This window comes from Lissotriton vulgaris, chromosome 4_1 (assembly GCF_964263255.1).
Source record: "Lissotriton vulgaris chromosome 4_1, aLisVul1.2, whole genome shotgun sequence".
Lineage (NCBI taxonomy): Eukaryota > Metazoa > Chordata > Amphibia > Caudata > Salamandridae > Lissotriton > Lissotriton vulgaris.
In genome coordinates, this window is record NC_141691.1 from 404481284 (window position 1) to 404493312 (window position 12029).

At 42.9% G+C, this 12029-nt stretch overlaps 1 protein-coding gene across 1 annotated transcript in view; it reads right to left on the bottom strand.

Annotated features, from left to right (window-relative positions):
• Positions 1-12029, bottom strand: part of SRPX2 (sushi repeat containing protein X-linked 2) — a 204784-nt gene that overhangs the window by 43161 nt on the left and 149594 nt on the right. Inside the window, exons 7-8 of the mRNA XM_086918793.1 lie at positions 1772-1951; positions 1104-1237 (exon numbers count right to left, since the gene is read on the bottom strand). Of these exons, the coding sequence (XP_086774919.1) occupies positions 1104-1237; positions 1772-1951 (314 nt within the window). The remainder of the gene's footprint in view (positions 1-1103; positions 1238-1771; positions 1952-12029) is intronic.

The window sequence follows — 12029 nt, forward strand, 5'->3', positions numbered from 1 at the left end:
GCCCTCAGCCCCTGTCATAAACCGATCTGCAGCATTAATTAAAGGCTATATGATGAGCCCAACCCTTCCACAGAATGGAGCGAAGGAGTGCTGGGACCTCAGTAAACCAAGTGCTAAGGATGTGGAGTGGGACATTCTGCAATGTGTACAGGAAGCTTGGGAGTAGCCTCATTTTGTGCTAGCGAGTCAGTAATTTTTCAATGTTTTGCATCCACATTTCGATTTCCTAATGTAACGCTATTTGAAAGGGTTGCCTAAAACTCAACCCTTCCATATAGTGTTTCTGTATGGAGTGATAAAGCCAGATGAGGAGGCTACCAACTCCTAAAATGGCTTGAAATACATTGTAAAAAACATTTTGCCTTGGCTAAAAGTGTTGCGGACTATTTCCTACCGTAAAAAAAATTCACACGTTTAGCATGCAATTCCCATTTGCTTTTTTAGAAAAAAAAGATGAAGGAGGAATATATAACACAGGATTATCCATGCAAGAGAGCTAAATTATGGAGCTCGCACAATTTTTATTGTGCTGCACAGAATGGGTTCAAATTAACTTCCTAGACCTAGTGGCCTTGGGCCTAGACTCAAAACCATAAGCCTCCTCAACCTAAATCGGTATAGGAACCAGAGGGAGTATTCACTTTTTACACTGCCACTAACATTGGTTCATATGCAGGAAGCAGAATTCATTTTATAACTCTCGCCAATGGCAGCAAATGCAAGGAGTGAGCCCTGAGATACATCATTTAACATCTTTTTAGGATTTTTGTCAATAACCCGTGAATAACCTACATACTATATAACGGAGGCACGTTTCAAAATATATAGGGCCACAAAATCCTTTGAAACAGCTTGTACAGGCATTGTGCATGATACATCACATATAACATTACTCATGAACATAGCTGATATGGATATTTAGGACAGAGGCCACCATTAGCTAATACCAACTTGAGAAGGATATTTGGAATTCCAGTTTCATTCTAAGCAAGCCCTCTGTGCAGCAGTAGCATCTCCCATTCTTTCTTCTATGTCTTCAAGCACATGCTGATGATCAGGCTCTGAAATTACCATAAGTTAAATGTTCGAGGAGATGCACTAACCTGTAGGATGGTAATCTGCATCTTGTAGAAGCGGTCTGTTGATTCTGGAGCTGAGACGATGAGGAGTCTTCGTTTGTCATAAAACTGATCCAAAAGAGCCGCGGCAGAGTTCACGTCGACAGCGATTTTCATAGCTGGTGACACAAAAAGGAAGGGGATATGAAGGAAGTTAAGAGTAACTAGTAATAGAGTTCCTTTATTTAGTTAAAAACTTCTTTGCAGGTAGGAAATGAGGTCAATCACAGCTCGCACCAAGACTGTGACTTCTCTCTTCCTCACAACCTGCCACATATTTTAACCCCTTTGTATTTTGTTGAGCAGGCAAAGCTATGCCAACCTCTCAGAGGTCATTGACACATGGACAATCCAGTCACCACTAATATTACAACGGAAAGGTTGACCCACTCATTATGCATAGCCAAGCCTACGTTGTATATGGAACAAAGGTATACCTTTACAGAGTACTGAACTGAAAGGATTGGCAAGCATCAAGAGCGCACCCTTAACACGGTATGTTGGTATGAAAATGAATTCCCTGACAACTATTCCTCAGGGTAGCATCTTCAGGAGAACCCACCTATTTACTTGGATGTCAATTGGGATTCTGAATTTCTACATAGATGGATTCATTTATTTTTCAATCTAAACTTTTGTAATTTTACACTTACGCACACAGATGGGCTCAAATTCTGACCAGGCTTGGCTGAATTGGCAGACTCTTGTAGTAGGGCCTTGGCGCTCGTATCCACCGTCACACTGGTACTTGCACGTGGCTCCATAGTTGTTGCCGGCTGAGCTACATGTGATGTATCCATGGGGAGGCGGTTTCAAAACTGGGCATCTTCTCACTACAAGTGCAAAAGAAAAGCCACAAATCAAGAGACATCAGGATTTGATGAGACTTTATTAATTCTGAAAAAGTACAACAGTCAAGCCTCAATTTGGTTTTGATTCTGCTTGCACGGCTCACACGTTTTCAGTTTTCACATTTACATATCGATAGCTAGTTCACAAACAGACCTAATGTATCCACTATAGACTTGGAGTTTGAATTGAGTAGGCCCCTTGCTCATGAATTGATGAGTTTCATTTCTATCCCACTTTCCCGCTCCTGATTCGGTGGCTTTCTTCCCTATTCTTGTGTTCGTCCTGCCCAAAGAGGAATTTGGTCCCACTGTATTTTGATTGGATGAAATGTATCCTTCCACTGCTGATGACAAACAATGCTCTGCAGTGCATGAGTTACTGCTTTTTGTCCCTCTCACAGTCTCTTCCTGCTCCCTCATCTCTTTTTTTCCCTTGTGCTCTCTTTACTTAAAAATAGGCCGCCCCCCCCCAAGTAGCTGCTTCTCTGAAAGCACAAGTGTGCTCCACAAACCACCCCGTGCTGTATGTATTCTAGGCATTACCCCTCCCTCCTTGCTCCATAATTTCATTCATTAGTCACGAGGAGCTGTTCAAACCTCCAAATAAAGGAGAACATTGGTAAGACTAAGAGCACAAAAGACAAAGGTTCCACCCCATGAAGCACGACCAGCAGAACACAGTTGATATCATCCAGGCAACAAGGTTCACAAATATATGAGCAAAGAAAACTCCAACCCATCTTTTGATAGCCAAAGAAAATAAATGCTGACAACACCCAACTATACCTTAAAATCTCTTTCCCTGAGGATATCCGTCTACACAACTTTGCACAAATACTAACTGGCTAACCAGAAACCACCTTAAACTCAACTCGATCAAAACCGAATTCCTCTTAAATGCCCCACCAAAAAGATCTCTCGACATCGAAGATTGGATGAAACACTTAACAGTCTTCAACTGCCTTCCACACATTATAGATTCCACAAGATCACTAGGAATTACACTTGACAAGAATCTCAACATGCAAGAACACATCAGTTCAGCCACCAGAGGAGCAAACGTTCAAACGCGCATTCTTAGAAAAATAAAACCCTTCCTCCCCTTTGAAGACCTTGAATCAGCGGTGCAAGCGCTAGTTATCCCCAGATTAGACTATGGGAGTTCTACCTTATGTGGTCTGCCGAGATCCAAGTTGGCTCTACTAAGGGCATCCGTAACTCTACTGCAAGGCTCATCACTAGATCGAAAAGGTACAGCCACATCACTCCAGATCTGAAGGCACTAAACTGGCTCCCTTATGAGGCAAGGATTCAGATGAAAATTGCTTGCATGACCAACAAAGCCCTACACTTCAATACACCGAAATACCTAGCTGACAAACTGAAACTGTCCGGCAGTGGCAGATCATCTAGACACAGCAACAACCTTACATATACAACAACGCTTTGGACAGTGGACCTGTCAATGAAAAGAAAGGCACCAATCCTGTGTTCACCAGTCACATTAATCTTGACCCTTTTGCGTGGTATTTCCAAATGCTCTCTGTCCTAAGAACCTCACCCAAACCTGGGGTAAAGTGTCAATTGTTGTCCAATTTGGAAGAGCACCGCTTAGTAAATCAATCCAATCCAAGTGGAAAACTATATAATTCTCATAGTGTCTTCACATACAGACGCTGAGTTTTGGTATAAATTTTCAATGGTTGTTTAATGTGCAAGAAATACATATGCCAATACGCTGTTGACACTATATCCCGGTTTCTTAAAAATATGGTCATTTGTGCTTAAAGACAGCCGACTACTAGTTTGATCAGGTCTGTCTGATACTGTTTGTTTTAAACCCCATAACTCGGATGACTACCAAGATAATATCTACCGCATGGAACTGCGAAATATGAAAAAATATATATCGCTTTAAACAGGACGGATTCGTACTTTAAGGTAGGCGATAGTACGAATCATGACAAGAGTATTTTATTTTATTTAATTTGACTGCCATTAGCACTCATCAATGCCAATGACATCTACCTGTGCCGTATAATGACTTGTACAATTATTCGTATTCAAACCCTTCACTGTATTTTGAGCCAGCGAACCAAATCTTTCCACACGTGCCCGGTTATATTGTTCAGATCGCTATTATGGTCGAAGCCCCCTAATTTATTAATGAATAACCAAACAGACAATCAATGCGCTAAGAGTGAGTGGTTGTAGAACAAACACTCATTTGCACTCTTTTTATTATTTCAGATCCTTGTATCTAAATAAATAATTACATTGAAGTACACTGGGTTAAGAACGACTTGCGACCCAATGAAATAATTAATATTTGAGCTAAGCAAATGCTTTCTTGAGTTGGAGCTCTGTCTGAGGGTTTCGGAATAAGAAGAACAAAAGATTTACACGGATATAACGGACTTCCCCTTCTAAGTGATTGGATACAACTATTTCGGTACGACCTGTTGCATGTTTCATTTATTTATTTATGTGCATTTTATTTAGTTTTGGATATTGTATGCTTTTGCTTTGGGTCGGTCCCATACAGTTAGCATAATTGAAGATATTTGTTTGCGATCACATGCCTATGGGACCAAGTTGTTTGAGACACGCATGTTTTGAGTATCTAGTTGGGCATATTTATCATTAATCTCAATAGTAGGACCTGAATCAAGAAACATCTCACTATCTGCTATTATTAAGATCGCTTCCAGTTAAAATGCAGTGGTGAGATATGATGAATTATAAGGTTGGATCTGGAGATTCTTTTTGCAAAAGTACACATGGAATTTTGTTCATTTTCGGTCTCACGAGCTAGAAGTAACAAAATACTAATGATAACAATGACAACAACTTTTTTCCTGTAGTGGTTCTGAATTGTGGTCTTTAAGAGGGACGCAAAGGAGTCTGGTTAAATATAAAATGAGTTTTATTGAAATGTCTAAATACGAAAAGAATACAAAATTAGTTTGGCTAGTATCAATATCACTGTGAATATTTGCTGTTTATCACTTGTACGTTTTTTAATATGGAAATCAGGTACCTCTTTTTGTATATATGATAAAACACTATGGCTTTTTTATATGTCTTATTTGTGTTGACACTGTCAATGTCTACATTTCTTGTGTTGTCTTGTATAGCACCAACATTGTCTTTTTATATGTTTTTTTAAACTTTCAGCCCTGAAGAAGTTCTGTTTTCAGAACGAAATGCGTTGGCTGTTTTTTTTCCAAAAAGGAACATTAAACAACCATTGAAAATTTATACCAAGACTCAGCGTCTGTATGTGAAGACACTATGAGAATTATATAGTTTTCCACTTGGATTGGATTGATTTACAAAGTGGTGCTCTTCCAAATTGGACAAAAACAACAACAACCTTACAGTTGAAACCTCAGAAATTTCGAAAAAAGAAAACCTGGAACTGAGCCTTCTCCTGATTGGCCCCTAGAATCTGGAACTCCCTGCCCCCTGAAATCAGACTGATCCCTTCAATCACTTCATTCAGTAAAGAAGTAAAACTGCTTTTAATGAACAAATCTCTACCCTGACCCCATAAACTCATTCTCTGGATACTGATCTGCCGCTGTTCTCCAACCAGGGCTTTCACGCTGTCTGAGTACTGGTTTATAACTCACTGTCCCACTCCTGATTTGCAACTGACATTGTCGGTGTTCATGTTTCTTGGTTATCTATTTTCTACTCATTGAACTAATCTGTAAAGCGCTCACTTCTAGGGTCAAGTTTGCGCTATTTAAAACTTTATCAATAAATAAATGAACAAAGAAGCAGGCAGAAGCTCACTACTGTGCTGCAGCCAGGTCACTTACCACTCCCGGCCATCTATTCTTCTCTTCATTGGCTGCCAGTTGAATTTTGTATTTTATTTCAAAGCCATGGTCATTAGGCACAAAATTACCCACGCCCAAGACCCTGCTTTTTTACTAACAAATTATGTGCTTACACTCCATCTGTCTCTCCTCATTCCAACAACACTGTTCTGTTAATTGTCCCCAAGGTGAGAACTGCTAGCTGGGGTCAAATATTTTGTTGTTGCCACAGCCAGAAAATGGAGCCTCTTACACACTTTACTGCATTAATTACTGTTACTTGAAAGCTTCAGAAAACAATCGAAAATTCTATTGTTTAGAGAAGCTTTCTCTTATCTTTAAGCCTTTTATCCTTAATCTACAGTGTCCCTGGAGCACTTGCATTCAGCGTCATGAAACCAGTGGAAGTGTGCTTTTTAAATCCCCCAAACATAAGCAAATAGGCAAAACATTAAGTAGCAGCCAAAAGGCGAATTTACCCCAACCAAGACCGGTATCCAAAGCTCTGGCTGCAGCAACCCAAAACCGACCATGGCCAATGGCAGTCAAGACGCCCAACACAAGGGAGACCTCAGACAGAGGAGGATAACTTACAGAGGGCCTATCACCATGAACAAGAAAAGAGGGAAACAAAAGAGGAGCCTTGAAATGTACAGCAAACCCTGCCGTCAAAAGCAAGGCAACACCTGAAACCCAGAAAAACAGAGAATGGCCCAATCCAAAACAAACTACCCAACACATAAAAACTGTTTAGCTCAAAGAAAACTTGGATGTTCGAAGCCCAACCATATAGACAAAGCCAAAAAGTCAGATTCTCTCATGGGGACCAGGACCACTCAAAAGGAGGACTGCTGACTAAGGATCCACTCTGAAGCTAGAATAGAAGGTGAGCAAACCAGGTGGCACTCAAACTACATGAAGACAAAGGTGTCAGAACTGGTGGCGGTCAACACATTGAATTCTGCACAACAAATCCAGGAAGCTCAAAGAACTGAGCCCTGTTGGTCGTCAAGTAAAAAGACACAGGAGCCAACCAGGAAACCCACCAGTGCACCCCGTGGAACCATGGTAAACCATCAATTCTGGACATATATTGGAATCTTGAAAAATGCTCCAAAGAGAGTTGTAGGAACTGGTGCGAATGTTCAGTACAGAGACATGACTGATCATCCTATCATGCACCAAAAAGGCAGCAGAGGGGCAACCAAAACACTGTATCCAACCTGCTCCAATAAGACACCAGCCAGAAGCCAAGAGACAACTCAGCAGATACAGGCAACAGATTAAAATGCTGCATAGTCTCAAAAGCCAACAACACATCTCATCACAAGTAGGAGGAACAAAACCAACAACAAAGCTGGCGTGCAACCTGCAGCCAGGAGTCTGTCAGACACCAGACAGAAATGCCTCGAAAACAACAACTCAAAGTAGCGCCACTTGCAAGCAGGAACCATGACACAAAACAGCACACAGCTGACTGTAGAAAGAACTCACCAAGGTCTACAGCTGAGCTGGTGGCCTTTGGCTAACAGTACCGTGACAAGGGGACAATTTGAAATTGTCACCGACATTCTAGTTAAGGCAGACGACAAAGAACCCAAACCCAACAAGTCATGAGGGAGAGACACCAACCATCTAACAGGAATAAAAAAGCCATAGGGAAAATGTGAGCAGAATTCCAAAGGGGAACTCAAGCACCCAAATGAGGATGCACAGAATTCCCTGTCAGTAAGTAAGCCATTGGGAGAAACTTCAAACTGATAATCAAACAGAAAAAAACGTTCCCTATTATAGGCCCACCAAAAGGGGATAGCCCTTTGAAGGAGTCCTCTCAGGCAGGGAAAATCCTAGTGAAAATTTAGACCGCAGGTTTCATGAGGGTGTGCTAGGAGGCAGAATGCTTCATGACTAATGAATGTAATGAGGATGGGATAAGGGAAGGGCAATGAAAGAGAACAGCCACATGAGATGATCTATTGAAACTGCAAAAAACCAAACCCTGCAAATAGAAACTTTTGCTGTAGAGAACAAAAAGTTGAGGTAAAATTAGACAAAAATTCATAATTTTCAATTTTATCAAGTGCAAAAGTATGAATTTCCCAAAATTCCATGGGCTTATAATTTAATATATTTCTAGTACTCAGAGGAGAACAGCCAGGTCTTGAAGGCCATTTGGAATTCCAGAAGTGAGGTGATGGTCTGGTGTTGCATGGGGAAGCTATTCTAGGTCTTTGCTGCAATATAGGAGCCAGAGCTTCCTCCACTCCTGCTTCTATAGCTGCAGGGACAATGGGTAAGTGAGAGAGAGACAGACAATAGTCTTCTCGATGGTTGGTGGAAGTTCAGGCGGTAGTTAATGTAGGCTAGTCCTTGGTTGTGTAGAGTCTTGTGTGCGTGGGTCAGCAGCTTGAATTGGCATCTCTTCTGTGTGGGGAGCCAGTGGAGCTGTCTGAGGTGGGGTGTGATGTGAGTTCATTGAGGAAGGCAGAACATGAGTCTGGCTGGGGCATTCTGTATGCTCTGAAGTCTCTGTAGGAGGTGTGTGGTAATTCCTACATAGAGGGTGTTGGCGTATTCCAGTCAGCTGGTGATGAGGACATGTGTAATGGTGCGTCTCCTGTGTAAGGGTAGCAGCTTGAAGATCGTATGTAGCATGCGCAGAGTGAGGAAACAGGCGGAGGAGACAGCGTTGATCTGTGTTTTCATGGTGAGCTTGTTGTCAATGATGATTACGAGTTTTCGGGCGTGGTTGGAGGGAGTCGATGCGGGTTCTAGGTTAGTACTGACATCTTTTCTGTATTCAGCTGCATGCAGTTGTTCTTCATCCAATCAGTGATGCTGGTCATACATCTGTGAAAGTTGGTTCTGGTGGGGTCGTCAGTAAATGAGAGGATGAGTTGATTGTCGTCTACTTAGGAAATTATGTTGAGACCGTGGGAGCTGATGATGTTGGCCAGCGGTGTCATATATGGTTGAAGAGCATGGGGTTAAGGGATGAGGCCTGGAGGACACCGTAGGCGATCTCCTTGGGTTTAGAGGTGAAAGATAGGAGATCGATCTTCTGGGTTCTTCTGGTGAGGAAGGTGGTGATTCATCTGATTGCTTCCCCTTGGATGCCGATGTGGTGTAGTCTTTCGGTCAGTGCGTGGTGGGATATGGTGTCAAAGGCTGCCAAAAGGTCGAGGAGGATCAGAGCTGCTGTTTTTCCTCAGATGAGAAGGGTGTGGATGTCGTCGGTGGCTGCAATCAGGGCAGCAGAAACCAGATTGGGCGGCGTCAAGTAGCATGTGTTGCCTGTTGATTAACTTTTCCAGTACCTTTGCTGGGAATGGAAACAAGGAGATTGGCCGGTAGTTTTTGGGTTCACTGGGGTCAGCAGAGGGTTTTTTGAGTAGTGGTCTGGCATTGGGAAATGTTGCAGTGGAGCTAGAAGTATTGAGACTGGTGGTGAGTTCCTGGCTGATTCTTTGTTTTCCGCGGTTGAATATGTGGTGCTGGCATTGGTCTGTGGGAGCTCCGTAGTGGATGTATTTCACGGTGGAGATGGTGCACTCGGTGGAGAGGATGTTCTAGGTTGTTAGTATGTTTTTCGTGTCGGTTGCGGTGTGGTGTATCTGTCGAGGAAGTCCTTAGGTGTGGCTTAGGGTTTGAAGTTTCTGTATATGGTTGCGATCTTGTTGTGGAAGAAGTAAGCAAGGTTGTCGTAGTGCTCCTGTGAGGGTGAAGTGTTGTTTTAACTGGCAGCTGGGTTGGAGATTTCCTAAACGATATTGAAAATTTCCTTGGTGGTGTTGGCGCTGGTTTTGATGAGTGCAGATAGGGTTGTCTTTTTTGTTGCTTTCAACAGGTGGTGACAGAGGTCTTGAAGGCTGCCCTGTTGAAGGTGTCCTTGCTGGTGTGCCAGCTACTCTCCAGCTGTTTGCTGTCTTATGTCACTTTTCTGAATTCTAGGGTGCATCAGCTGGCCTTTTTGGAAGATTTTCTCTGAATGTTGCTTTGATTTGGATGATGCTGTTGGTGCAATTGGTGATCCATGTAGTGAAGTTCTTCACTCCCTGTTCAAGATTGGTGGCGATAGCTGGGTTGGAGGTGTTGAAGGTGTCAGTCCAGCTCATCTTTGAAATTTTGTTCTACCTCCAGTGAGAGGGGCTGATCTTTTTGAGGGTGGCGGTGGAGGGCTGGAGATGCTGAAGTGGTCCATGCGAGTTCTGTGACGTGGCTGTATTTGACGCAGTTACTGGAGGTGAAAATGGGGTTTAGTGTGTCGTGTGGTGTGTGTATGGTCGTGGAGGATCTGGGTCAATCTGAGGCTGCTTATACTGTTGATGAGGTGTGTGGTGTTGTTGTTGTAGGGGTCATTGATGTGGAAATTTAGGCTGCCAAGGAAGATGTACTCCTTGAAGTCTAAGGATAGGGGCTCAACGAAGTCTGCGATAGTGTTTCATAAGCTGAAGCATGGGCCTGGGGGTTAGTATGCAAGAGTGCCACTGATGGTTGTCTTGTCGTCTGTGTGGAGCTTGAAGTTGAAATGTTCCATGGGATAGTGGTGTTGTTGGTGGTGCACTGTCTCTTTGTAGATGATGGCGGCTCCTCCCAGCTTGTTGGTGCAGTCTTTGGGAGTGATTTTATATCCTGCGGGGTTTGCTGTGACAATGTCTGGGGCAGATGTGGGGTTGAGCCAGGTCTCGGTGAAGAAGACGATGTCTGGTGCGAGGGTGGTGATGAGGTCCCACCATTTGGCAGAATTGCTTGTATAGTGAGCATGTGTTGAGAAAGGTGCATGTGAGTTGGTGTTTTTGTTCATATGATATCTGTGGTGTCTTTGGGGTGGGGCTAGTCGGTGGGCTGGTGTGTGTGCTGTTGCAGTGGGTGCAGGTGAAAGGTCCTACTGTGGAGCATGGGTCGGCAAGGTAGCAGTTATTTTTAAGGCGTCGAGGGCATAGAGCTCAGCAATGGTGTAACTTCGGGGATTGGGAGGGCCAGGGGTCGTGGTGCTGGGCATGGTCAGGTGCAGTTGGGAGCAGACAAGCTTACCTTTTTGTGCCCGCGGTAAGCCTGCTGCATGCATCAGATGTGGGTTGCACTGAGTACTGTAAGTGGTTCGGTGTTTAGCATTTGTTATGTAAATGCAACATATACATATAAATATTTTTATTGCTTCTACCCCTGTTGAAGTTCCATGGGAGCAAAGCACGTGTTCGAAAAGGAGTTCTGTGAACAAGAAGCTTTTCAATATTCGTATGAATAAAACAAATTAAAAATTGTAAGTAACATGCAGTATTGATTTATGAATGGAGTCTCTGAAAAAATCGGTGTGTGGACTTGGAAAATATGTGGATAAACGTTCATATCAATTAACACCTATATGACCCATTTCTCTAGCCATTCAAAAATTGAAAGTTCACTGTACAATAAAATGTATCCTATGCTACAGAACTGGTCTCGGATTTCTAACAATAGGCTCTCAGCCCCCACATATTGATATTGGTTACATGGTTTATTTATAATTTCATAGTTACAGAAAATAACGACTACAATAGTAGTAATAAACAGGGAGAGGATGTCTGACTGCAGATAAGGGCTATTCCTTTATCTCCCTTTCTGCCACCAGATCTTAAGTTCAGTTCAATGCTTCCTTCCCTCCCTCCCTCGAGGCAGGTGAGGAAGGTGAGGCATCTACAACCGAGCCTTCAAGAAGCCTACCATCCCTTTTTTTGACTTTCAATTCTTCATTAATTTTCTATCACCTGTCCAAGCATGCATCAACGTTTTTAAATAGTGACCACCATATATAGCAATGACATCAACCAAAAATCAAGCATGACTTCAGTGATCATATATACCATCATGCCCCTGAGGAGCCAACAGTAATGAAAAGCAGAACAATAAGCGGAGATGTGGAAACTCAGACAATGAAAATGAAAAACTATCGAATTGTAAGTGGGTTTAGGAGGGAAAACAAGGGGGGATGAGAGGGATGCCCCTTGATGGGTAGCTAAAGTAATCCCAACCCTGGACCTGCCCGGTCTTGCAATCAGCAGCTCCTGACACCTTCCCTTCCCCTGTCCTAGTAAGAGTGTCTGCTCTCCCTTATTCCTTCGACTTGAGGAACCATATTGCAGTTTTTCTCCCAAAGAGGCAGACTATCAACTCTGATGCCTGGTTCCTCTAGACAGTTTCAGGCTAACACATAGGTTTTTTTGGTTCATTAAACTCCTCCCAGATGGCGAGTT